The following is a 27072-nucleotide window of genomic DNA, read 5'->3' on the forward strand; positions in this document are numbered from 1 at the left end:
ATCAGATTAAGAAGTAGAGGTGAACTTTTTAATAATAATTTGTAAAATTTGTAATGGAATGAACTTTCTTAAACAGGAAGTTTCGAACCCACTAAAGCTATAGAAAATGTCCTGGCTGTGGCTCTTGCCTAGTGACTAAGAGTCGCTTTTGTGAGGGAATCATGACTGATTCAACTGATGTAAGTGATCAAGACACAAGTAAATACATAAACCCAGAAAATGAAATTCAATTATTCAATTCTCATTAAGAAATCTGAAAACATATGATCATTTGCTAGGAGAAAATTGAAAGGCAGGTGTTCATAAGAAGATGGAAACTATTTTAAGAGACTTCATTGGAGGCATAGGGAAAAAGTAACTGATTATTTAAAAAATACATAAATATAAAAACATGGCAGTCATAGTAGTTATTGTTTGAGGGAAAGTGACATCTCAAAAAATGTAAAAAGCTCTCCAGAGAGAAGCAGAAAGTATGGTAGGTTAGTTACAAAATAGGAAAAAGAAGAAAAAAAGACTTTGAAAAAACACTTTCTCTCTCTCTCTTTTTTTCTAATGATAACTGGGCCCAATACCTTTATTTTATTTGTTTATTTTTATATGGTGCTGAGGATTGAACCCAGCACCTCACACATGCTAGGCAATCACTCCAGCCCCTGGAGAAGCATTTTGAAGACAGTACAAAACATAAAGGGATTTCTTAAAATCTACAAGGAGGAAGACACTAGATGACACTGGATCTTCTGCTCTCATAGTGGAGCTCTGGGAGTGCTCAGGTACAAAAAGTCAGTGGAATAAACTAATTATGTGACTCTGAATTTGTTGACAAAGATAACAGAGAGATTACCAAACTCAAATTGCCTCCTGAGCATAGATTGGTAGTAGTTGATCAGATAGCTTTCTGTGTTTTGCATATTTCCAGTCAGGTAGACAGATAAAGACAGATGAAAATTGTTGGTGTTCTTCTGAGACTTGAGAAGACTCCCAGAAGAAATTCTTCTCTTGTTTGTGCCTCTCTCTGAAACTGCTGCCCCAGTTCTCCCCATCTTATTGTCAAATCTCTTAAAGGAATAGATTTCACTAATCACCCCCACTTTCTAATCTCCAATTCACTCTCAACCAACACTTCTTACTCTACTGAAAAATTACTGGATCTGACTCCTTGCCAAGGTCCTTAAACCCACAGATTTCTTTTATATTCCATTCTTTTTAGCCTTCAAAACACTTTGACATTGTTAACCATATCATCTATTCTTTCTTTCTGAAGCCTTTTCTTTTCTTAATTTCTGCCATATTGAATGTGCTGATTTTACCGTTCTTCTTACTAGCTGTTTTTATTGGCTCTAGAATCCTACCTACCTATTTGCATTTTTTTTAAATTTTGTTTTTGGTGGTGCTGGTGTTCTGGGGATCAAACCCAGGACCTCACATAAGCCACACACTCTACCACTGGGCCACAATGCCAGCCCTACCCATTTAATTTGATATTGTTTTTTCTCACTTATCACCTGACAAAGTCCCATCCATTATTTAAAATAAACTCCTATCTCTTTTTTAAAATATATTTTTTAGCTGTAGATGGACACAATACCTTTATTTTGTTTTATTCTCATGTGGTGCCAGGGATTGAACCCAGTGCCTCACACATGCTAGGCAAGCATTCTACCATTAAGACCCAGCCCCAGCCCTAAACTCCTATCTCTTAAAATGAGAGTGCTGGCCAGAACCAGCAGTATCACCTGAGAACTTATTAGAAGTGCAGTTTCTCAGGACTACCCCCGACCCTGATTAATCCAAACCTCTGTGGGATTAGGACCATCAATATGTAGTTTAATAAACTCTCCAAGTGATTCTGGTGCTAGAATTTAACAACCACTATTTCAAGGCATGATTTCATATATATATTTAAAGTTGTAGTTGGACACAATACCTTTATTTTATTTATTTATTTTTATGTGGTGCTGAGGATCGAACCCAGTGCCTCGACTGTGCTAGGCCGGCACTGAGCCACAACCCCAGCCCCCAAGGCATGATTTCCATGGCATTTTGCACGTGCCTATTTTATTTACTTCATTATTTCATAATCATATTTATTTATTCCCTTACCCCTCTCCTGTGCTAAATTTTGAATCCTCAAAGTCAAACACAATAGTTTGTATTCTAACCCCTGCCACAGTGTCTGGCACATAGAAGGTACTTGATAAGAATTCAGCACATTAAAACACACTTCCTTCCCTGCAGGATTCACTCCAGTTAGAGTACATACAAATACAGGGCTGACCATCAAATGATGTCCAAGGATTCTATTCTTAAAGGCTGACATATATGAACCCAAAGCATATAGACTACTATACCAAATGTTAGCATGATGCAGAGAAACTTGAATCTCTCATACATTGCCATACACTACTATGGAAAATAATTTGATATTTTCTTAGAAAGTTAAACACTTACTATATGAGTCAACCATTACAATTCTGTATAGTTACCCTAGAGAAAAGAAATTTTATGTTCACACAAAGCCTATGTACAAAGGTTTATTTGCAATAGTCAAAAAAAATTGGAAATACTGGGGCTGGAGTTGTAGCTTAGTGGTAGAGCACTTGCCTTGCACACATGAGGCCCTGGATTTGATCCTCAGCAACATATTAAAATAAATAAATAAATAAAAATAAAAATATTGTGCCCACTACAACTCAAATATGTGTGTGTGTGTGTTGTATACATATATTTTAAATTGGAAATACTAACAGTGTTCTATCTGAAAAAGAAATTAAAAATCCCATTTACAATAGCATCAAAAAATAAATGGAGTCAGGGGTAGTGGTGAATGCCTGTAATTCCAGTGATTCAGAAGGCTGAGGCAGGAGGATCACAAGTTCAGGTCAGCCTCAGCATTTAAGTGAGAACTTAAGTAACTTTAGTGAGACCCTGTCTTAAACATATATGAATTGAAAGGGTTGGGGATGTAGCACAGTGGTTAAGTGCCCCTGAGTTCAATCCCTGGTACCATAAACAAATAAATAAATAATAAATAAATTTAACCGAAAAGATGAAAGATATCTTTCTGATAAAATAAATTGAAGAAGACATAAATAAATAAAAAGATATCCCAGGTTCATGGACTGGAAGATAAATATTGTTTAAGTACCCATGTTACCCAAAGCAATATATAAATTCATTATAATCCCTACTAATATTTCTTTTTCTTTTTTTTTTTATAAATGGAACCTCCACTTTATTTATTTATTTTTTTTAGAGAAAGAGAGAACTTTTTAATATTTATTTCTTAGTTCTCGGTGGACACAACATCTTTGTTTGTATGTGGTGCTGAGGATTGAACCCGGGCCGCTCGCATGCCAGGCGAGCGCGCTACCACTTGAGCCACATCCCCAGCCCCCCTGCTAATATTTCAATAGTGTTACTTTAATATATATTAAAGTAACACTATTGAAATATATATCTTTATTTCATTTATTAATTTTTATGTGGTACTGAGGATCAAACCCAGGGCCTCACACATGTTATTCGAGCACTCTACTGCTGAGCCACCACCCCAGCCCATGGTGTTACTTTTTGTATAAATAAAAAAACAATCTAAAAATTGCTATGAAACACAAAAAGCCCTAAAATAGCCAAAGCAACCTTGATAAAAAAAGAATCAAGCTATTAGTATCACACTACCTGACTGCAAAATCTACCACAAAGCTCTAACAATCAAAACTGCATAATACTGACATAAAAACAGACATAGTTGGGTGCTGTGGAGCAGGCCTGTAATCCCAGTTGCTCAGGAAGATGAGACAGGAGGATTGCAAGTTCAAGGCCAGCCTCAGCAACTTAGCAAGGCCCTAAGCAACTCAGTGAGACCCTGTCTCTAATAAAATACAAAATAGGGCTGGGGATGTGGCTCAGTGGTCGAGTGCCCCTGAGTTCAATCCCCAGTATAAAAACAACAACAACAACAACAACAACAACAAAAATGAGATATAAACTAGTCAGACAGACAAAGGGTCTATTTGTTTATAATCAATTGATGTTTCAACAAAGGTGCCAAGAATACAGAAAAAAGAAAGAACATTGTATTTAGTAAATGGTGTTGGGAAAACTGAATGTTCAAATGCAGAAGAATAAAATAAGATCCTTATCTCATACCATATAAAAATCAACTCAAAATATATTAAAGACATGGGCTGGAGTTCTGGCTCAGTGGTAGAGTGCTGGCCTAGCATGTACGAGGCACTGGGTTCAATCCTCAGCACCACATAAATGTAAAATAAAGATATTGTGTGCACTTAAAACTTAGGGGAAAAAAAAAAAAATATATATATATATAAGACTTAAATATAAGACACTATGAAACTTCTAGAAGAAACAGGGAAGTTCCATGACATTGGTCTGGGCAATGATTTTTTTTTTTTGGATATGACCCCAAAAGCACAACAAAAGCAAAAAATGGGCAAATGAGATTACATAAAAACAGAATCTAAATAACAAACTAAACAGCAAAGAAAACAACAACAAAAAAAAAGCAGAGTTTTCTTAGAGGTAATCTCTGAGAGAAAATATTTGGTAAATATCTAAAACATATAAAGAACTCAACTCAATAGCAAGAAAACAAATAAGTCAATTCTAAAAATGGACAGGGGACACAAATAAACGTTCCTTTAAAGAAAACAACAACAACAACAAAATGGCCAGTGGGTACATCATTAATCATTAAGGAAATGTGAATTTAAACCACAATGAGATAGACCTGTTAGAATGATTTTATCAAAAAGATGCAAAATAAGTGTTGGTGAGGATGTGGAGATTGTACAATGTTGGTGGAAATGTAAGTAAGAACATCAGGGAAAATAATACGGAGTTGCCTCGGAAAAATAAAAAGAGAACTACATATGATCCAGCAATCCCACTTCTGGTTATATAGACTAAGGAAATAAAATCAGAATGTGGGAGAGATATCTTCATTCTCATCTTCATTGTAGCATTATTCATAATAGCTAAGATACGGAATCAGTGTCTGTATAAAGAAAAGTGGCATATGGGTACAAAGGAATATTATTCAGCCTTTAAAAAGAGCTTCCTAACATTTGGGACAAAATGGATAAATATAGAGGACATTATACTGAGTGAGATAAGCAAGACACAATAAAAACAAATGTTGCATTGTCTTATATGTGGAACTTTAAAAATTGAAACTCAGAAGCAGAGAGTAGAATTATGGTTGTCAAGAACTAAGGTTGAAGTGAAGATTGAAAATGGAGAGACGCTGGTCAGGGCAGAGGTTATAAAGTTTCAGCTAGGATGATTAGATTCCGGATAGCAATTGTATAGCATGGTGAATGTAGTTAATAATAAGGTATTTTATGCTTTAAGATTGCTATAAAAGTGTATCTTTCATGTGCTTAGAACAAAAAAAAATTGTGAGGTGATACATATGTTAATTTAACTTGATTCAATTTCTCAAAATATATGCATTTATTGAAGTAGCATATTGTACACGGTCAATATATAATAGTTATTTGCCAATTATAAATGTAAAGCTAGGGGGATAAACTGAGAGCAATCCAATGACCTTCAACAGGTGAATGGATATAAAATTGTGGGGCATCCTAAGATGGAAGACTGCCGGGCTGGGGTTGTGGCTCAGTGGTAGAGTGCTTGCCTAGTATATGTGAGGCACTGGGTTTGATTCTCAGCACTGCATATACACAAAATAAAGTAAATGGTCCATTAACAACTAAAAAAAAATTTTTTAAATGGAAGACTACCTAACAATAAAAATGGAACATCTTGATACCTGCAGCAACTTGGATAGATCTCAGGGGTGTTATGTTAAGTAAAACAAGCCAATTTCAAAGTTTTACACATTGCATGCCATTTACATAACATTCTCAAAAGACAAATTTGTAGTTATGAGAGAACAAGTAAATGGTTGTCAGAATTAGGGTAGAAGAAAGGGTGTGACTATAAGGAGTAACATGAGGGGTGTGTGTGTGTGTGTGTGTGTGTGTGTGTGTGTGTGTGTGATGGAACAGTTCAGTATCCTGACCTGATGATTGTTACATTAATCTACACATAGAACTACACATGTGCACGCGCGCATGCACACACACATCATGTAAATCCAGTGAAATTCAAATAGGGACTATAGTTCAGATAAGAATATTGCACCAGTATCAGTTTCCTGGTTTTGGTTACATATGCTGATTGTGTAAGATGTTCCTGGGTAAAGGGTGCATATGAACTCTCTGTACTGCTTTTGCAACTTCTTGTGTCCTAAATAATTTCAAAATGAAAAGATTTTTGAGAAAAAGAAAGCACAGGGATTTCTGGTGAAAGTTAAATGAGAAACTACTACTTTATGTAATGCTGAAACAGGGTCCAAGAAGTGAGAGAGAGCCCACTGCCTATTGGAGGAGCAAAAGGAGGAAAGAGATGTGGAAATTCTTTCCCTAAAGACCATTTGGAAGAGAATAGCCCAGGGCTGTCCCACTCGCCACTCCTTGCTTTCAGGGAAGCAAATGCTGGGCTGTATAGGAGTATGTGTGAGACTTCTTCAGAAGCTTCACACATGGGCACAGAGGAAGGAAGTGTTTCTTCAGTGAACCTGGTTAGGAAAACAGAGACAAGGGGATGAGGGTTCTTCCTTAACAGTGTTCACGACTAGTTACGTGTGTGTGAACAGTGAAGGTTAAGTGGCACAAGAACTCAGCTATGGAATAAAATCCCATCTCAAATCCCATCTCCTCACTCACAAGGCACATGGATTAATCACTTTATTGAACGTTGTTAAACCTTTGCCATATTTAAAAACAGAAGTATGATGCTTTTTATCTCAGAATGCTTTGAAGGTTGCATTAGCCTATGTAGAGCAAGCACTTAGCAACTACCTAGTATACATTAAATAGATTACGTTGCCAACTCTTTTTAATATTATTCTACCTGTATTTGTAGAAATAGAAATGACATGCTCAGATGATTTTGACTCTAGTGTAATTTCTGATCATTAAAAGGTACCTCAGGACACTTTAGCACTTCAAAGTCATAAAATCAGCTCTTAGTTCCTATATGTGTAAACACAATTTAAGATTAGAAGCTACTTTCTATTACATATCTTTTCTGTGCTTTGCACTTTAGATATATTAGCTCCTAACCTTGATAGCGCAAAGGAGAGATACTCTTTTCTCCATTTTCAGATGAAGAGTCTACCTCAGAGTAGTTAGGCAAATCACTGAATATGCACAGCTAGTAAATCTAGTCAGTCTGATTTCCACTACACCAGGCTACCTCAGAATTAATCCATGAAAGACGCGCTTGCGTGTGCACACACACACACACACACACACACACGCACACGCACACACACACACATTATCTATTAGTTGTTCCTTTTACATCGATTCTAGCATATAATAAATATACAACTCCTGTCACTGCTGGGGACAACATTGAGAGACACCAGACAAATACAGAAACCAAGAACCCGAAATTGCAGTAAGAATTCAGTCTGAAGTTCTAGCCAGTGTGTGAATCCAGTAGGCAAAATGGAAAGTCTGCCAAGGCCCAAGATCCAAGCTAGCCGACAGAGTCTGAAGAGGCAGACAAAAACCTCACCGAAACTACAGAGGCTCTGTGAACCCAGGTCACCCAAGACTCCCCCTCCATGTCCTCTTGGTGACACCAACAGCTGAATGGGGCCCTTTGTGGAGCCTCAGTTGAGGAGGCAGGTGAAAACCCTTGGCCTACTGACACTACTACAGCATGTTAGAAATCTGGGTCAGGAAGGCCCCTGGCAGAGCTTCGTTAATCATTAGTATGAGAACAGGGATGCCAGGCGGCTGGAGTTACCAGGAGGAAGCAAAAGAACCCTGGAGGAACCAGTCAGGACATCTGGATCAGCTGTCCCAGTGTGGTCCCCGACTGGCTCTAAAACCACATGCAAGTCCCTTCATCTTACAATGAGGGAGTCGGGGCAGATCACTGGTTTTCAAGTAGTCAGCCTCAGACCCCCAGGTCTCCAAGTCTGCCCTACACACCTGGTGGGAGTGGAATGGTGGGGAGGAGCCGGGTCCTGCCTAGCAGCACACTTCCTTTTATCTCTTCTGAGCCTTGAACCTGGAAGACCCCTCAAATTCTAAAAGTTTATGCATTTTAACAAATACTCGGTAAGCTACATCTAGGTTCAGAGTCATACAGAAGGTGCTGATGGGGACAAAGCTGTGTCAGACCCAGTCACAGAATTATGAATTCATGGCTTGTGGCCAGTGGGGAAGCATTCCAACAGCTTACTGCTTCAGGATTCCCCTCAGGTTTCAAGATCCCCCAAGGCCCGATGTTCTCTGATGCAAAGTTGAGGAGGAGAAAGAGGAGAAGAGGGAGAGGAAGCTTCCCCATATGGCACGTGGATCTTCCCTCCTGCCTCGAAGAGATTGACTTGTGAGTCACTTGGGAGCTAATGACACCCTGGTCCGGAAGCAGACTCCTGTGATTGGGTGTTTCTTGTGGCCAGTTGTGCTGGTGCTTTATGCCCTACTTAAAATCAGGGCATCTGGTGTGCCTTTTGGGAAGTGCTACAAGTTGCCTGCTAGGACTTGCTCAAGGCCTTTTCCCACAGCAAAGGGGGAAAAGTTGAAATCACTGCCTCATAAATTACAGCACATGCCTGGATTGTAACTCTAGGGTCTAAGGTTTTCAAAGAAAAGAGGAAATTTTGTGTTTCTATTGTTTTCTCCCCTGGGATTTGAAATTTTTCACAATTACATGTGGAAAAATGCATTTGGCAATGAATTTTTAAAAAATCAATGGGGCATGTGGCCGTAATATTTCTCAGTAAATTCGTACAAGCTTCCGTTCCAAGGGTACACTTCGGGGCTTTTATTTCCTCCTTCTCACTAGCTTGAACCTATCAATATGCTTTTTCTCTACTGCCCCTCAACTTGAGTCGTTATAATGAGGTAATGGGCATTTGGTCTTGTTTCTAAATTTCCACATTTCAGCTTTTAAAAGAATTGAAGAATGTATTTTTGTTTTGCTCCTTAGCACTGTTGATAGTCCAAGAGAGCTCTGAACTCTGAAATATGTACACTGTAAATTTATATGTAAGTTCATGTATTAATATCCGTATATTCGTATACATAGATCTTATTAAATGATACAATGGGTATTGAAGAAATAACATTCATATTACATTGAAATTTTATTTTATTTTAAAAGAGGAAAATAAAAATGAAAAAAAGAATTGTCTTTGCAGTGAAAAGGCCAGAAACCAAGGAGGTGGTAGCTTTTCTTTTCTTTTTTAGCAAAGAGTGGAAAGGAACTTTATTTTATAAAGAGAATCTAAATTTTTTATTTTAATTTGTTATATGTGACAGCAGAATGCATTGCAATTCATATTATACAAATAGAGCACAATTTTTCATATCTTTGGTTGTACACAAAGTAGAAGTGCTGCAATAAGCACTAAGTGTCTTCATACATGTACTTAGGGTAATAATGACTACCTCATTCCATCTTTCCTACCCACATGTCCCTCCCTTCCCCTCCCTCCCCTTTGCCCTATCTAGAGTTCATCTAATCCTCCCATGTCCCCACCCCCAGGAGTGGTATCATAATGAGCTGAGGGCAGAGTTTACATCTCCTTTTCCTTCCTATCTCCAGCTTTTAATACCTTTTTTTTTTTTTGTACTAGGAATTAAACCCAGGGGTGCTTAACCACTGAGCCACATCCTCAAATCTTTTTCTATATATTATTTTGAGACAGGATCTCACTAAGTTGCTTAGGGTGGCTTTGAACTTGTGAATCTCCTGACTCAGCCTCCCAAACCTCTAGGATTACAGGTGTACACCACCATGCCCGGCTCCAGTTCTTACTATCTTGACAAGTTGATATTTAGGATCTTTCAAATTAATGTTTGACAGATGATGATCATCAACAAAATAGTAAATAGTAAACCATGGGCACACTGAGGTAACTAAAGGGGAAATTTGGGCAAAATATTTAGCAAGTTTTCTTTTGCACTTATGTATTTTATTTGGATGATTGGTTGACTGGTTGACTGTTTACCACATCTCTGCTAACCAGGCCAACCTATTATCCCTGGTCAAGGAAAAGAGGCAGAAATTCAGCATGACTGGCTTATTAATAAATCAGCAATAAGGGGAAGAACTTGGCTCTCTGGAATAACTTAAGAAGGGAGGAACCCGAAGGGACCTTATATATTTCATTGGGTTCAACTGTGGCTATCATTTAGCTGTCCTATGGGCAGGATGTCTCTGTTCTTTCAGGTTTTCTCCAGCTTTGATGTCTGTCCACCTGAACTGACAGACTGCTGGTTAGGGAGCTTGCTCTCTCAAGGTAAAACAAAACTATATAAGCATAATTTAGAGAAGCAGGCCCACCCAGAATAAGAGGCAGTGCTGACTATTTTAGCTCTTATCAAAACATCATTTGCTAGCTTCAAGTACATAAAAAGAAGTCATGCTTCCTAGCCCAGCTACAAGCAGCAAATCAGTCCAGAATCAGCGGGTTTTCAGAAGCTTGAGAGAGAAGTGCTTATTATTAACTTCTGATGCAGATGTCAGCTAAGAGTTGGAAATCTGCGTGGTCATGAAGATGAGGTCTCATCCATCACCAGCTCAGCAAAGGCTGTTGTCATATCTCTAGGCCTGCATAGCCCATGGCACATGATGTAAAAGACATTATAAAAAGCATTTCCTAGGAGAATTCTCCAGGAGGAATCTGGCCAATAGAAATGGATCTTGGAAGCAGGCAGATCTCATTGGAAACAGGTGAACATATATGTGCATGTGGATAAATACTCCTACGTGGATAAATACTCCCTCAGATACTACCCTTTCCTGGAAACAGAGACTGGGAGAGCAAAAAGCTTCACAAACATCCTGCTAGGATCCTTTCTCTCTTTCATTTTTAGACTCCTTTTAGCACCAAGGGAGGCTAAAGAGGGGTTCACCCAGACAACAAGTATTTTCAATGAGAATTTGGAGTGTATCAGTTTTCTAAGTGGTATATCAGTTTTCTAAAACTCAATGTTTTTGGAAGTCTATGGCAGTCAGAGTCTCAAAAATATTTCTGACCTTTTTGTGTTCAATAATGCTAGCTAGTTCTCAGCCATTCTGAGACCACAGGTATCTCCTTGGAACTGCTGCTGTTATCCAACATGTGCCCCTCTTGTGTTAACACATAGGCATGAGCCAGACCGTGACTCTCAAGAGATTTCTGGCTTCACTTTAGAGCCCACTGGACTCACCTGCCTACTTCCTATCCTTCATCTAAAAAGAAGATGGCTTTACCAGAAAAAAAAATAGTGAGATTAGCAAAGAGGACAAAAATATGATTAGGAAGGAAGAAAAGATAGGCCTTCCACATCCATTAATGAATTTATACATTCATACTATAAATGATTTTGGAAATTTAGCATTTTCCAGAGACTGTGCTAGGGACTGAGATATAGATGAATTGGAAACAGCCTGACTTTTGAGAATGGAAACATAGAATGGTGGTATTATATAACATGACAATTTATTAACGCATATGTACACCAGTGGGTTATAAATAGGAACATGGGGGATGGCCCCAAACCTAGACTTGAGGACATCATCCATTTAGATAGTGCTCTTATTTCTTTGACTCCAATGAGGTAAGTCACTCATAAAGCAAATGTAGAGGAATACTTCAAAGTACAAGTAAAAAGATAGGTGGGACAGTTAACTTGGATAATTGGTGTTGGAAACGACTGATCTTGGTGACAGTAATCTGCAAAGTTGTACAGTTTTCTCCTGCAGCCTCAGCTGCCTCGATGTAAAATCAGATAATGAGTCGTAATTCTTATCTGAGTTTTATTGGGTAGATGCAATGTGTTAGCTTTCCATCACTTTGACCAAAATACCTAACAAGAAAAACTTCAAGGAGGAAAAGTTTAGTTTGGACTCTTGGGTTCAGAGGTTTAGTCCATGGTCAGCCAATTCCATTGCTCTAGGCCTGAGATGAAGCAGAACATCCAAAGCTGCTCGGTTCTTGGAAGCCAGGAAGAAGTAGGAGAAAAAAAGAAAGAAGAATCAAAGACAAAATAAAATCCCCAAGGCCACACCCCCCAGTGACCTTGTTCCTCCTGCTATGCCCCATCTGCCTACAGTTATCATCTATTAATCCATTCAAATTATTAATCCATCAAATGAATTAACCACTGATGAGGATACAGCTGTCATAATTAAATCATTTTATCTCTGGATATTGCCACATGAACTTCTTAGAGGACATCACATATCTAAGCCTTAACATGAAGCAAAAGAGCTCGTTAGGGTATTGTTGAAAGAAGAGTCCAGATGACCAACCAAAGACTTAAAAACTGGATAAATGAAGGAAGAGATAGATTTGGAGGAAGTAAAAGAACCAGGGAAATGGAGGTCTGCAGGCTGGCTGTCAATGAGGAAGGGGTATTAAGAGTAAGCATATAAGCCAAATGCTATGGTGTAGCCTATAATCCCAGCTGCTTGGAAGGCTGAGACAGGAGGATGGAGAGTTCAAAGCCAGCCTCAGCAAAAGCAACATGCTAAACAACAGTGAGATCCTCCTGTCTCTAAAGAAAATACAAAAAAAAAAAAATAGGACTAAGATGAGACTTAGTGGTTGAGTGCTCCTGAGTTCAATACATGGTACCAAAAAAAAAAAAAAAAAAAAGAGGAAGCATATGAGAGGGCTAGAGGATAGGAGACTTTCATTCATTCATTCATCAAGTGTTTAGTGAGTGCTTTGAATATCTAGGTCTAATGCTGGGAGTTCATCATGAGCAATTCTAATTGGGACTCTTGGTTTGGGAGAAACAAGAATTAAATGCATTAGGTACTGTATTAAAAGGTAATAAGTACTGTGATAGCATGGAAAGAAGGGAATAGAGAGGATAAAAAGGATTTAGATTCTGGAGGAAGGATATACTTTTAAATGGTAATGCCATTATAGTTCTGGTTGAGAAGGTAACATTTGAACAAGATATGAAGACAAAAAGGAGATGAGCCAGGCAAAAATGTGGATGGAAATATCCAGGCAGGAGAGTACCACTCAAAGCCTTGAAGGGTGTTGAATACCTGCTGTTTTCAAGAAGCAGCAAGGAGGGAGGGCTCTGTGGCTGGAGGGGGAATAGGCACAGGGAAGATTTTGAAAATTAGAGAGATAATATTGGAAACCAACTGAGTAAGCTTTGGAGACCCTGATAGAGACTAACTTTTCCTCTGAGAAATGAAAAGCCATTGGGAGTTTTGTGCAGAGAAGTGGCATGATCCAATTTACCTTCAGTGTGTCACTCAAGTTGCTGTGCATGCTGAAAATAGTCTTTGGAGAAGTTTCAGATTAGAAGCAAGGAGACCAGTTAGGAGGCTATTGCAAGTAAGACTTTGATCAGGTGGTGGCAGCAGAGGTGGTGAGAAGAGGTTAGGTGCCGGGTGTATTTTGAAAATGGAGCCAACAAGATTTCATGACAGATTGGATGTGGGAAATGAGCAAGAGTCAAGGATGACTCCAAGGTTTTTGGTCCAAACAAATGGAAAAATGGAACTCCTGTTATCTGGACTGGGGAAGAATGTGGGAGGAGCAGGTTGAGAGAGAAGACTAGGAATCAAATTTTAGACAGATTGTAGTCAAAGAGCAGCTTACTGATGTTTAAAATTCCTTAAGTGGAACCATTTCCAGTGATCATAAGACGCAAGCTATAACCCCACGGGTGGGTGTCAGGAGTGGAATAAAGTGAAGTTATTATAATAGAGAATTTACAAATCTGAAGGTTGAAAGGTTAATGAAATCTCCTGGGTTGGCCTCCTAAGATGGTGGCCCAGGCAGGAGAGAAGGGAGCAGGCCAGCTCTTATGATACAGAGTTTAAATATAAATGGCTAGATGTCACAGTAATATTAGTTTGAAGTGCAAAGAATCTGAATTAGTATCACAATGAATCAGACATTAGAAACAGGCACAACAGCAAAAAGATCAGATTTGCAGGAACACATCAGATAACACATCAGATATGATAAGAGTGTTTGGAGTTCTATATGAGATGAATTTAGCATCCCATTGTAGCACAGATCAAAAACAGGGGGTTGAAAAAGAATCATAATTTAAATCTTAATTATTTCACTAAAAAGACTTTTGGAAAGACATTCATATTTGGTTTTGGATATGTTAAAGCCCAGTGACACCACTTACATCAACTCATGTAGCATTTTAGAAAGCACATCCTATGACATCTTAGGAAAATTTTCTAATAGTCACAGCACGTCAAGAAATACCTTCTGCCCCAATCTTAGGCCATGTTTCTAAACCCAATAACTCCCTATATAATGTCTTCAAATTCTGAAACCAATATTTGATAAAGATTTTTTTTAAACATCATACCATGAGCTGGTGGATGCCAATTAAGCATCAGAATTCATTAAAGATTATTGAAATGATACTTCAGGATTATAAAAGTTCTGCAGACATAGATATTTTTCTATAGACATCTATAAGTTTTTCTCTACATATACAGAAATCTTACTTAAAAGTAGAAAAATCAAGAAAGCTCTTACCTTACACTTGAGACAATAAATGAAAAGAAAAAGATAATGAGATAGCTATAACATCTTTTTTTTTTTTTTTAATAACACCACCTTTTTTCAGACTGCCAGTCACCCAGTTCAGGCTTTTAACTCTTCATCAATGGAACACAGTAATGTAGATGGCACTATTTACAATTAAGTATATACTATTTACATCTTATGACTTTGTGGAAATTGTGTGTCTGTGACTGAATTAAACTATTCAGTTACGTAGGCTGAATAGTTCAATAGAAAAATATCAATGACATTGATGATTGAATTCCTATCAGTATAGCAAAGTCATTCCCCAGACATAATTATCCTGCTAAATTAGAGATGATTCACCTTTAAGTGGCTTCACAGGTGTTCACTAGGCCAAACAAAATAGGAAAATCATCTTCTATTCACTTTTTCCTTTTCTGAGGCAAGTTTTTAGTAAAATTTTCTCAGAAAAAAATTATGAAAGAATATATATGTAAGTCTATACCATGTCATTTGAACAATGAATTTGCACCAGTGTCTGAGATATGAATACTATGTAATATCTATTTCATCAAATCTAACTAAATGGAGTTCCTCTTAACTAGATCAGAAAAGGGAAGAATTCTAAATCAAGATTCCATGCAGGACTGAATCTCTCAAAGGAGACAGAATTATGGTATTCAGATAAACCGGGGGCAGAGAAGAATAAAGTGAGAAACCTATCTATTAGTGATCTAGACGCAACAGATGTGTGGCTGTGAGATCCAGGCAGGTGCTTGATAAGGAAGTCACCATCAGATATCCATGGCTTATGTGCAGGAGCATTTGAGCAACTAGGGGGTGCAGGGGATAGGGGGACATGGTCTTGAGTATTGGTCTTGCACGAATTCCCCACTGGTTAAAATCACTGCTCAGGCTTCCAAGTGGCCACTCCCATGGCATCAGTGACCTCTGCTCTAAGTCAGTGTCAACGTGAGTCGTAGTACTTTTCTTAAAGAATGCTTTGTGAAAGTGCTGGTTAGCATCATTCCTATTTATGTAGCTAACATTTACCACATCTCCCCCTTCTGTTTTAGAGAGACAAAGAAACAAGGGAAGATCACTCTACAGTAAGTCCACTATTGGAAAACGTGGAGGCAGAGGAGGCAGACCTGAGAATGTGTCTAGGTAGGATAGGCTAGGTCTTAAATTTGGATAGAGGAAACTTAAGGTAAGTGATAGAAGAAAGAAAAAAATATTCTTTTAGATTTCACAGTTTTGGGGGGGGCAGTATTGGGGGTCAAACCCAGGGCCTCATCCATACTAGGAGAATGCTGTACCATTGAGCTAATCCCCAGTTACATGTCATTCTTGCTAAGTGATAAAGGTGGTATTTTAGGAAAATAAGTCTGAAAGTAAGGTACAGGATTTTCTATAACAGGAAAAAAATGCTGTTGCAGAAAGTGAAAAGTTACACCAAAAATCTAAAACTTAATATTTTTATATCGCCTTAGAATTAAGTTTTGGTTCATACTTCTTTTGGGCCCCACAAGGACCTGGGGGGTATGAAAGATGGTGTTATCTTTATTTCATGGAAGAGGAAACAGAGGCCTAGAGCCATCATCCCCACCTGACACACCTGACTTTATCTCCTGTCTCTCACATGACTGTGTCTTGGATAAATGTGATAACAGGAATGGAGATGAGAAGAAAGAGTGACATAAGAAAGAAGAGAACTTGGTGATTGAGCAGAAGTGATAAACAGAAGAAGAAAAAGATGATTCCTAGGTTACTGAAACATGGACAATGGCGAGATTATAATACTGGTCCCTAATGTTGGTGACATGCCTACTGTGTGCCAAGCTCTGTGCCAAGCACTTTGCAATAGTGCCTCAAAACTCTCAGAAAGTATTATCATTATTATTATCCCATTTTACAAGGGAATACATGAAAGTTGTTCTCATTTTTAGAGACAGAAAAAAAGCAACATTTTTTTAACTATAAGACAAAGTGAAGCTCAAATGTATATTGGCCTGTGGTGACCAGGCTGAATTTCAGGGTGATGGTATGGTGTTCTGGTGTATGGGGATATATTAAGATGCCAGCCATGTGGCACATGGTGATTATGACACTGGAAAATGCAACATGCCAGACTGCTTGTTGAATGCCTCCTAAATACTGTCATCAAAATAGGTTGCACTAAATGGCTGTTATGGAAAAAAATTAACAAATGTTGGTGAGGATGTGGGGAAAAAAAAGGAATCCTTACACACTGTTGGTGGGAATGTAAAGGGAATGTATATAACCACTGTAGAAAACAGTATGGAGTTTCTCAAAAAAAAAAAAAAAGGAAAAAGAAAGAGAGAGAGAAAGAAAGAAAGAGAGAAAGAAAAGAAAAGGAAAAAGAAGGAGGAGGAGGAGGAGGAGGAGGAAGGAAGAAGGAAGAAGAAGAAGAAGAAAACTAACAATAGCACACTACCATATGATCCAGCTTTCCGACTCCTGGGTATACCCCCAAAGGAAATGAAGTCAGCATACTATAGTGATACCTGCATGCCCACGTTTATTGCTGAAGCACTATCGCAGTAGTCAAATTATGAAATAAGCTTAGGTTCCCATCAATGCATGAATGAATAAAGTAAATATGGGGGGTGTGTGTGTGTGTGTGTGTGTGTGTGTGTGTGTGTGTGTATGTGTAATGGAAAATTATTCAGTGATAAAGAAGAATGAAATTATGTCATTATTTGATTGCTGGATGGAACTGGGGAATCATCATGTTAAAAAAAAAAAAAAAAAAAAAAAACTAAGCCAGACACAAAAAGACAAGTGTCACCTGTTTCCTCTCATATGTGGAAACTTAAAAAAAAAAAAAAAAAAAAAAAAACTGAAAGTAGAAGAAAGTCTATTAAGGAAGGAAAAGAGGAAGGGGGTGGGGGACAAAGGAGGGTAATAGGGAGGTTAGATATGATTAAGGCATGATGTATTCATATATAGAAATGTCACTGTCAACCCCATTAATTTGTACAATTAAAATATGTAAATAATTATAAAACAGAATAAAAAATAAATAAAATAGGCTACCTTAAGTGGATAGTTTAACCTTGTCCTGGCCTTTAAGCCATTCAATCAGGTAACTTGGAGACAAAGAAGAATGCTTCCTCCCCAGTTATTATATAAAATACAAGTATAAAGTGGGGTGTGGTGGCACATGCCTACAATTCCTGCTAATCAAGAGGCTGAGACAGAAGGATCACAAGTTTGAGGGAAGCCATGGCAATTTAGCAAGACACTATCTCAAAAAAATATAAAATATAAAGAGCTGGGGATATAGCTTAGTACCTACCTAGCATGTGCAAAGTCCTGGGTTCAATCCCCAGTGCCACACATAAAAAAATTATATATATACACACACACACACACACACACACACACACACACATACATACATGCATATATATATATATATATATATATATATATATATATATATATATGTATATACATCCAGTGATTATCAAATGATTCCTAGTTGTAATATTGCATTTATATAGCATACACTATTTAGACTAAAATGCTTAAAAAAATTACATTCCTTCTTGTTACTTGTTAATTGTATTTGTTTTCAGTCACTATTCAGGAAGCCTGGTTTCCCAGCCTGAATCTCTGCTGGTGCTTAGAGACTGAGAACCCTGATTGTCCACATCTCACTCTAATCATCTAACTGTTCTATACCCTGATTTAAAACTACTTGGAGAAAAGATCCTCCCCTAATTTCCTGCCTTTTTCATCCCTGCTTCTTCTTTTTTCTTCCTCAGGTAGAAAAAGAAAAATTTACATGTCAATTAAAGTACAGAGTGTATGCAAAATATTCCAAACCTCTTTTCAGATAGAAATTTACCTTATAGCTCATTTGTAAAAGCTCCAAACTGTCTCTCTGGGTATATACCTGCTAGTTATTTATTCACTCAGCTGTATACAGCAATCCCTTAGCAACCCTAAACTTCATGGATACCATCCTAACTCCTGTCTGCTGCCTCCTGAGTGTAGGTAGTCAGCCTTCTTTGCAAGAAGTGCCAGAATTTAGTTCTCTTTGAAAATAAATTTGAATAGGCCATAAGTTTTCACAGGGCAGTGAAGTGGTTTCTTCCCAGCAGGAGCCTTCACTCTGGGGCTGCACTGAAGATTATGCTGGAGAGGAAGCTTTGATCTTGGAGATCTTTGACCCCAGTGCAAAGGATCATAGTTTTAAGCATCTTTCTTCCTAATTCCATCTAGGATTGTGAAGATGTCCAGTCCCAATCTGAACATTGTGACCTTACTGGGCAGTTGTCTGACTTACAGTAGTGCTTACCTCTTTGGGATTCAAGATGTTTTTGCAGGGAGCTCAATGGAAACTCTCATTCAGGTAGGTGACATTTTGAAATTTTGTTTTGAATATAATGCTAAAGCTTGGATAAATTTTTCCATCAGCTGTTCCCGAGAGTAGCGGTTCCTCATATCCCTGGCATGGGCACTTTCACAGGTGATCCCTGACACACTCAGCCACTTAGGTCCCATCTTCTATTTGATGCCCTCTATGGACCTGAAGCTTTGTAGATCAGAATGCATGGAGACGGATGAAGATTCCTGTCCTGACTCTTGCTTCTGTCCCCTTCCACCTATAGATAAGACTGTCTCTGCTGTGCATTGGGACCTCCCTTGTGTTTGGCCCTGTTCTGGGGAAGAGCTGGCGACTCTACAAGGTGTTTACCCAGAGAGTCCCAGACAAGAGAGTGGTGAGTCGACAGCAAATACACAACACTGGATTGCAGGCAGCAGCTCCCCGTGGATTAAAAGCTAGAGAAACATGTGTGGGTCAGTGGACCTCGCCCCTCTTAGGATGATTTGAAGTTCTTGTTCCTCACTTAAAACCTTTGAGTCAGGTGGTCTCAAAAAGCCCCAGGTCTGGAAGGCTGTGAGCTAATACTATTGGGAGATAGGTCTTTAAACACAGGCTCTGCTTCATGCACACCCATTCCAGCCCCTATGGAGATTCCAGGCACAGGTGTGAGGGAGAACAAGATGCCCAGAGAGACTATTTCTTGGCACAGGGGTGAGTTAGAAGTGGAGGGAAGATATGATTACAGAGAAGCTATAGCAAATGAGCAGAACTATTGCTCTCCCTGGATCCCAGTTCTTTTCAATGAAGAAGGCAGTTCTTTGTACTGAGAAAGATGTGACTAAAGCTGTGAGCAAGCAAGACCATACCCATGCAGCCGATAGAAGCAACCCCAGAACTATGTTAAAGTAGATCACCTACGTGTCCCTGGTGTCCAGCATCAACCTAACCAACATTCCTCCATTTTCCCCTAAGCACCAGACCTCAAAGCCTGACCATCAGCCTCTTTGGCTAGAGGCTCTTTCCAGACCTAATATATAATTCAGCTGGAGTCTACTTCTCTGGAATGAGATTTTTTTTTCAAACATTATCAAATCATGATGAATATTTATCAAAAGCTCAGCTGTGAGTAACTACACAGATGAAGAAGATTGCCCAAAAGGACAGAAAATGCGTCTATCCCTCCAGAACACTGACTCCTTTTTCAAAAATAGGTTTTGTTTTTTTGTGGGTTTTTTTTTTTTTGAGGCAAGAAAAATTATGATTTGCAAAGATTTTTCTCATACTTTGTGCCCTTTATTTTATTTGTCATTCAAACAGAAGACATTGCTAATTTTGATGAATTCCAATTTACTTATTTGTTCTATATGGATCAGTTTTCAGTATCATATTAAGAAATGTTTGCCTAACTTAAGGGACTAAAAGATTTTTTTTCCTGTGTTTACTTCTAGAAATTTTAGCGTTTTAGTTTTTACATCTAGAACTATGATCCATTTTGAGTAAATTTTGTAATATGGTGTGATATATTAATCAAAGTTCACCTTTTTGCACATGAATATACTATTGTTCCTATACAATTTGTTGAAAAGGCTGTTTTTCTTCATTGATTTACCTTTGCATTTCTCTCAAAAATCAGTTGCTCAGAGATGTATCGATCTGTTACTAGACTCTTTCTTTTGTCTCATTGTTGTATGTGGGTTTTTTTTTTTTTTTAATCTTGACAACAGTACCAAACTACCTTTATTTCTGTGGCTTCCTATTAAATCTTAAAAGCAGGGAATGTTTACTCTCCAACCGTGTTCTTCTCTTTCAATGTTGTTTTTGTTACTTTAGGTTCTTTGAATTTTGTATGAATTTTTTAATCAGTTTTTCAACCTCTACAAAAATCCTACTGGATTCTTGATTTATATTGAATCTATAGATCAAATTGTAGAGAATTGATTGCTTAACAGTGTTGGGTCTTCTGACCCATGAGTGCAGTATATTTCTCCATTTATTTAGGCTTTCTTTCATTTCAACTCTGCAATTTTTTTGTACTTTTCAAAATAAATCTTTCATATATTTTAACAGATTTATTCCTAAGTATTCATATTCATATGCTATTATACATGTTGTTGTTTTTTAAATTTTACTTTCAGACTGTTTATCTTTATTTTTATTTTTTTGTAGTTGTAGATAGACAAAATGCCTTTATTTTATTTGTTCGCTTTTATGTGGTGCTGAGGATCAAACCCAGTGCCTCACACACGCTAGGCAAGTGCTCTGCCACTGAGGTACAGCCCCAGCCCTCAGATTGGATTTTGCTATAAAGTATAGCTTACAAATAGAATATATTTTGCTGCAACTTCACTAAACTACATATTATTTGTAGCAGCTTTTTTATGGATTCCATCAGATTTTCTACATAGATGATTAAATTATCTGTGAATAAACATTTCTTCTCTGCTGGCACTGAATAGAAACAACAGTACATTCTTGAACAGAGGTGGTAAGGGCAGATATTCTTGAGTTATTCTTATGGGGAAAGCATTCAGCTTTTCAAAACTAAGCATGAATGTTTCATTGTAGATGCTGTTTACCCAGTTGAAAAATTCTTTTCTATTCTCATTTTTCTGAGAATTTTTACCAAGAATTAATGTTGGGTTTTGTCATATGGTTTTTCTTTTTTAGATTTTTCAGATGGTGGGTTATACTAAATGATTTGGGATGTTAAATCAACCTTACATCTCTGAGAAACTCCAATTGATCGTGATGTATTATCCTCTCTTTTTTTTTTTTTTTTTTTAGAAATTGAGAAAACAATTTATTTTTTTCTAATGTGTATTATCCTTTTTGTTTATTTGTATTCATTTTTGTAAAAATATTGTTTATAGTTTGTATACTTGTGCTTTTAGTGGATAGTGCCCATCAATTTCTTTTCTTGTAGTATCATTTTCTTGCTTTGATATCAAGGAAATGCTGACCTTATAGAATGAGTTGGGAACTATTCCCTCCTTTTTGGCTTCTGTAAGAGTTTGCACATATGTATGTAATTTGCACTCGTGTGTTGTGTAGGCACCTTACAACAGTATGCATTCACTCCCCATTCCCACCTTTGTGCCATTTTTTGTTTGTTTGTTTTGTTTTTTTAAGAAAGAGGAGAGGAGAGAGAGAGAGAGAGAGAGAGAGAGAGAGAGAGAGAGAGAGAGAATTTTGTAGTGGTGCTGAGGATCGAACCCGGGGCCGCACGCATGGCAGGCAAGCCGCTACCGCTTGAACCACATCCCCAGCCCCTCATTGTTTTTACTTTAATATATATTATAAGGCCCATACAATTATTGTTACTTTTGTTTATACAATCAATTATCTTTTGAGGTATATAAATTATAAATATGAATCATATATTTTTCCACATTTTTCCACCATTCCAGTGGTCTTAATTTCCTGTATAGATCCACCATCTGGTATCATTTTCATTTTCCTTTCCTTTTAGTGTGTGTGTACTAGTTTTGAATTCTTTCAGTTTTTGTATATCTAAAGAAGTCTTTATTTTGCCTTTTTTTCTGAAAAAAATACACACACACACACACACACACACACACATACACACCCGCACACTTATACTTTTTCCCCAGTTCTGGGAGTTGGACCCAGGGCCTTGTGCATGCTAGGCAAGTTCTCCCCCATTGAACTACATCCTCAGTTCCGGCAAAATGTATTTCTGGGTACAGATTCTAGACCAGAGTTTTCTTTTTCTCTTTCATCTTGAAGATGCCCTTCCACTATATGCTCACTTGGCTTTATATATATAATGAGGAGTCTAATATCTTCTTTTTCTTTGTTCCTCTACACATAATGGCCTCCCCCAATCCCTATACACACACTGGTTGCTTTGGAGAGTTTCTATTTATGGCTGATTTGAGCAGTTTGATTAGCCAACTGATTTATTTTATCTCACCTTAAATCATGGACCTGGTTGTGCCTCTTTCTTTCCATTGGCTATCAAAAGATTAGATCCACTCAGTGGCTTGGGCGACTGAGGCAAGAGAATCATGAGTTCAAAGCCAGCCTCAGTAACTCAGCAAGACCCTCTGCAACTTAGCAAGAACCTGCCTCAAAATACCAAAATAAAAAGGGGGGGAGATGTTGCTCAGAGGGTTCAATCCCTGGTACAAAAAATATAATAATAATAAGGTTAGGTCTCCGATGCTGCCTGTGCTTCCCACCTAGGCCTTCATCAGACTTCTCTGTTCCCTCATATTTTTCAATATTTTATCCTGTTAGAATGCATGTGTATTTTTTCTTAATTTTATTTTTATGGTCACAAAAGTAACATTTTCTTCATATTAGGTCACATAATTCATATGTATATGAAGAAAATGTTAGTAATTCCTCCTGTACCCATGACCATCTCTCAATTCCACCCTGAATTAATAGTTACTAACAGTTTAATATAAAAAACCTCCAGATCTCTCTGTGCTCATATAAACATATCTAGAAACATCAGTGTATTTATTTTATAAGACCCTTTGAATTCTTTGTCAGAAGAAATAGGGTGTGAAAAAGTTAAGCAAATGGAAATGTTTGATGTAACAATTATGACAACGATGCTAAAGTCATTGCAAATGTTTGATGCCTGTTTCATGTTTGATGTCTGCATTTGAAGCTCCTTGAGAGGCCTGTCCCTGGAGCTTACTGCTCAGAGCATGTAGGACATTCTAGCCCCTGTGTCAGGTAGCCAACAAACAGAGAACATTTCAATCTTGACTCTTGCAGATTATCAAAGACCTGCAGTTGCTGGGGTTGGTGGCAGCCCTGGTGATGGCCGATGTGATCCTGCTCATGACATGGGTGCTGACTGATCCCATTCAGTGCCTCCAGATCCTCGGTGTCAGCATGACGGTGAGGGACCTAAACTCTGGGGATTCTAATTCCTGACTGGACTGTCCTCTGTGGTCATAGGGGGTCATTTTCCTAGGAGCATTCATTGTGTGGCCATAGTTGAAACAAGTAGAGGAAGGAGAGTGTGGGGTTGGGGCTGCCATGAGTGCCCCTTTTCCATAGGCTTCAGTGTCCCTTCCACTGTGCCTCCTGCCCCTGATGCCTTCTCCTGGCATCTGTGAGATGTCAGCACACTGGCAGTTATCTCTGCTTCCACATTGTCCATAATGAGAACTTTCAGCTAAGGGGTAGTTGCCTTCCCCTAACTGTTGAGAGGACGTGGTGGTTTTGGAGGTAGTCTTTGGAGTTTCCCTGGTTCAAATCCCAGTTCTACCAAGCTCACCAGCCATCTGACTTTGGGGAAGTTATTTAACCACTCTAAGTCTCTTTTCCTCCAGCCTCACAAGAGGCTGAGAAGTACAGCAGAATCATGACATTGCAAAATCTAACGTAAGAATCTAACATTTGCAAGTAAAGGTCCATGATGTGAAATAATCTGTAATATCAATGAGGCAGCATATTAAATAATTGGGTAGCAAAGCATATGATTGAAGGGTAAACCCTGCTACCACCAAGCACCTAGTATCCACCCAACTTTATCATCTTTCCCTCCAACTCATAGTCACTCTCATTAGGTTCTATGGAATCACCTACATTTTTCCAATTTACTTCCTGAGCAGGGGGTTATGTGCTCTGGGGGAATCCATTCTCCAGGATGTTCACAAAGATCTGCTGTGTGATATTGGTAATTGTGAGTACCCTCAGTCCTGACCCTGTGTCCCTCCTAGGTGACAGGGAGAGATGTGTCCTGCTCTTTCACCAACACACACTTCTGTGCTTCACGGTACTCTGATGTCTGGATTGCTCTCGTTTTGGGATGCAAGGTTGGTAACTATGTCTCAATGAAAGTCTGTCACCAACAAAATGGATATGAAGAGGGGATTACAGGGATTAATGAGGTCCACTAACTAATGATGTCTACAGAGAGTTTGAACTCAGAGGAGATCTCTGTTGGTGCAAACATCTCAAAGCTATGAGCCTTTTATTTCTCTATTTTTTCAGGGGTCACTTTTTTAACTCTTTGGATTTCCTCATTCAGTCCTCTCTACATCATGTGGAATTTATCCGCTGTTTCTCTCATTTCGTGGTCTGGTTTTTAAGTTAATTGGACAAGACCCACTTTCTCCATAGCTCCCCTGTAAGAAAAATACGAGATATTCCACTCAGCTTAGTTTGCTCTCCTAATGGCTTCTACTGTGTGTCTTGTGTCTTTCTTCACAACTGTGTCTTTGTTTCCCGCTGCCTTTCACCCACCTGACTTTCTTGCTCTGGTTAGGTACAGGTGTGGCTCTAAGACAGCAGCATCCACAGTGTCCCTTGAGGGATCTAGCTGCCTCAGAGTATCTCCCATACTGCCCCAATCTCCCATTCTGAGACTCATGTGTCTCTGTTAGATGAGCAAATGTTGGAAACTCTTTCCAGAGAGTACGGGAAACCTGTACAGGGCAGTTAAGGACAGTCCTCAGAACAGATTAGACCCTTAGTTGCTTTTCAGTTTTGAGGGCCAAGGGCAGACCTGCTTCACTGAACTGGGCAGCCTTATGGGACATGAGCCTGCTATTAACTATCCAGGCAAGGAGGCCTGGGAGGCTGGAGGGGGAGTTTTTATAGCAATAGGTGGCTTTTAAAGGTGAACTTGACCCATTCTACCACTAGGAACAGGCCTTGGCATGGTGGACTGAGGCAGGGAAATATTGCTTTTTAACTATGTGCATATACTACTCTGATAGAGATATTGATAAAAGAAGATGATATTATTGTTTTTGTTCTTCCACTGTTCACCAACGGTTCTGAGAAACACAGGCCCTCTACTACTTCTTCAAGCCCCTGTAACAGAGCCTACCCTCTCCAGCAGGGAAACCCAGCACTTCCCCATAGCAACACTATGTGACCCACCTTGACTTTTTTTTCCTCCATTGCCCTTTATATATTCTCATTTCCACTTAATTTCACTGTGCTATTGTTCTGTAGGACAAAGAAAGAAAGGAGGAAAGTGCTGAGCATCAGGAAACTGACTGAGCCAGACTCCCAGAGGCCAATCAGTGAGGAGCCAATCCCCACATTAGGTTCCAGGATCCCCCATCTGAGCCTGTCAGCTACCCCTACTCCATCCCTAGCAGTGAAGGCAAATGACTTAAAGGATCAGTTCTGACACACTCAACAGGAAGCATGGATATATAGATGCTTTATTCATGCCTAATTCCCTTTTAGCAAGAATTTTAACCAAATTAAATGTTTTATTAAAAATATATATTTGAAAAAATAATTTAAAAATAAAAATAAATTTAAAAAAGAAATATATATTTGAACATTTATTCCTATTTTTATTTTCTTTTTTTGGTAATGGGGCTTGAACTCAGGGCTTTTGCACATGCTGCATAAGCACTCATTTTTTGTTTTGAGACAGGGTCTCGTCAAATTGCCAAGGCTGCCTGGAATATGCAATCCTCCTGCCTTAGCCTCCCTAGTTGATGTGATTACTGGTGTGCCCCACCATGCCTGGCTGTATTTGAATATTTCACATCACAGAATTAATTTCATTCACCTCTGATAAGTTTACTAATGATACCCAATGCTGACAGATATCACCTAACTGGTATCAGTAAACCAAAAGCCAGGACCCACTGGCCCCCTAACTTTTGTGTCCCCTAGTCATTGAAGAGCTCGGGGTGGCCACGTTTAGCCTTCAGCCCCATTTGGCATGCTGGGCATTAGAGCTCCAAAGGCTTCTCTGCCATGCTGATCCTGTCCCTCCTGGCATAGCTAGTGCTCCAGAAATTATCATAGGGCTGTCCCTGCAGGTGGGGTTGCCCAGATGATTGATTTCTGGGTCATGGGAGTGTCCTGCAGATACCTAACCTTACTATCATTCTTCTCCTTTTGACTCCCCATGTTCCCAGCCCCACCTTGTCCCCTCTGGCATCCTCACATCTGTGTTAAAAACAGGGACATCTTGATGCTTCCTTTAAATGTCTCTACCATACTGATTGCTCTGAAAGCTAGGACCATGACCTTTTCTGTAGAGCACTAATTTCCACCAAATACGTAGTGTCATACTTTATATATAGTCAGAAAGGCAAGCATATGTTGAATCTATGTGCTGTGGATTATGGATTGAAGCTTTGATTTCTGTATATATAATGTTCCTTCTGGGAAAAGCAGCAGTTTA

The 27072-nt window shown here is 38.6% G+C and overlaps 1 protein-coding gene across 2 annotated transcripts in view; it reads left to right on the plus strand.

Moving 5' to 3' along the window:
• Gpr156 (G protein-coupled receptor 156) overlaps window positions 1-27072 on the plus strand; it is a 60721-nt gene that overhangs the window by 21037 nt on the left and 12612 nt on the right. The window contains exons 3-6 of one of the 2 annotated variants that reach the window (XM_076868548.2): window positions 18821-18950; window positions 19210-19320; window positions 23679-23804; window positions 24632-24727. In XM_076868548.2, coding sequence (XP_076724663.2) covers window positions 18821-18950; window positions 19210-19320; window positions 23679-23804; window positions 24632-24727 — 463 coding nt within the window. The remainder of the gene's footprint in view (window positions 1-18820; window positions 18951-19209; window positions 19321-23678; window positions 23805-24631; window positions 24728-27072) is intronic. The other variant, XM_076868549.2, reaches the window with a different exon arrangement.

Source organism: Callospermophilus lateralis, chromosome 10 (genome assembly GCF_048772815.1).
Source record: "Callospermophilus lateralis isolate mCalLat2 chromosome 10, mCalLat2.hap1, whole genome shotgun sequence".
NCBI classification, from domain to species: Eukaryota; Metazoa; Chordata; class Mammalia; order Rodentia; family Sciuridae; genus Callospermophilus; species Callospermophilus lateralis.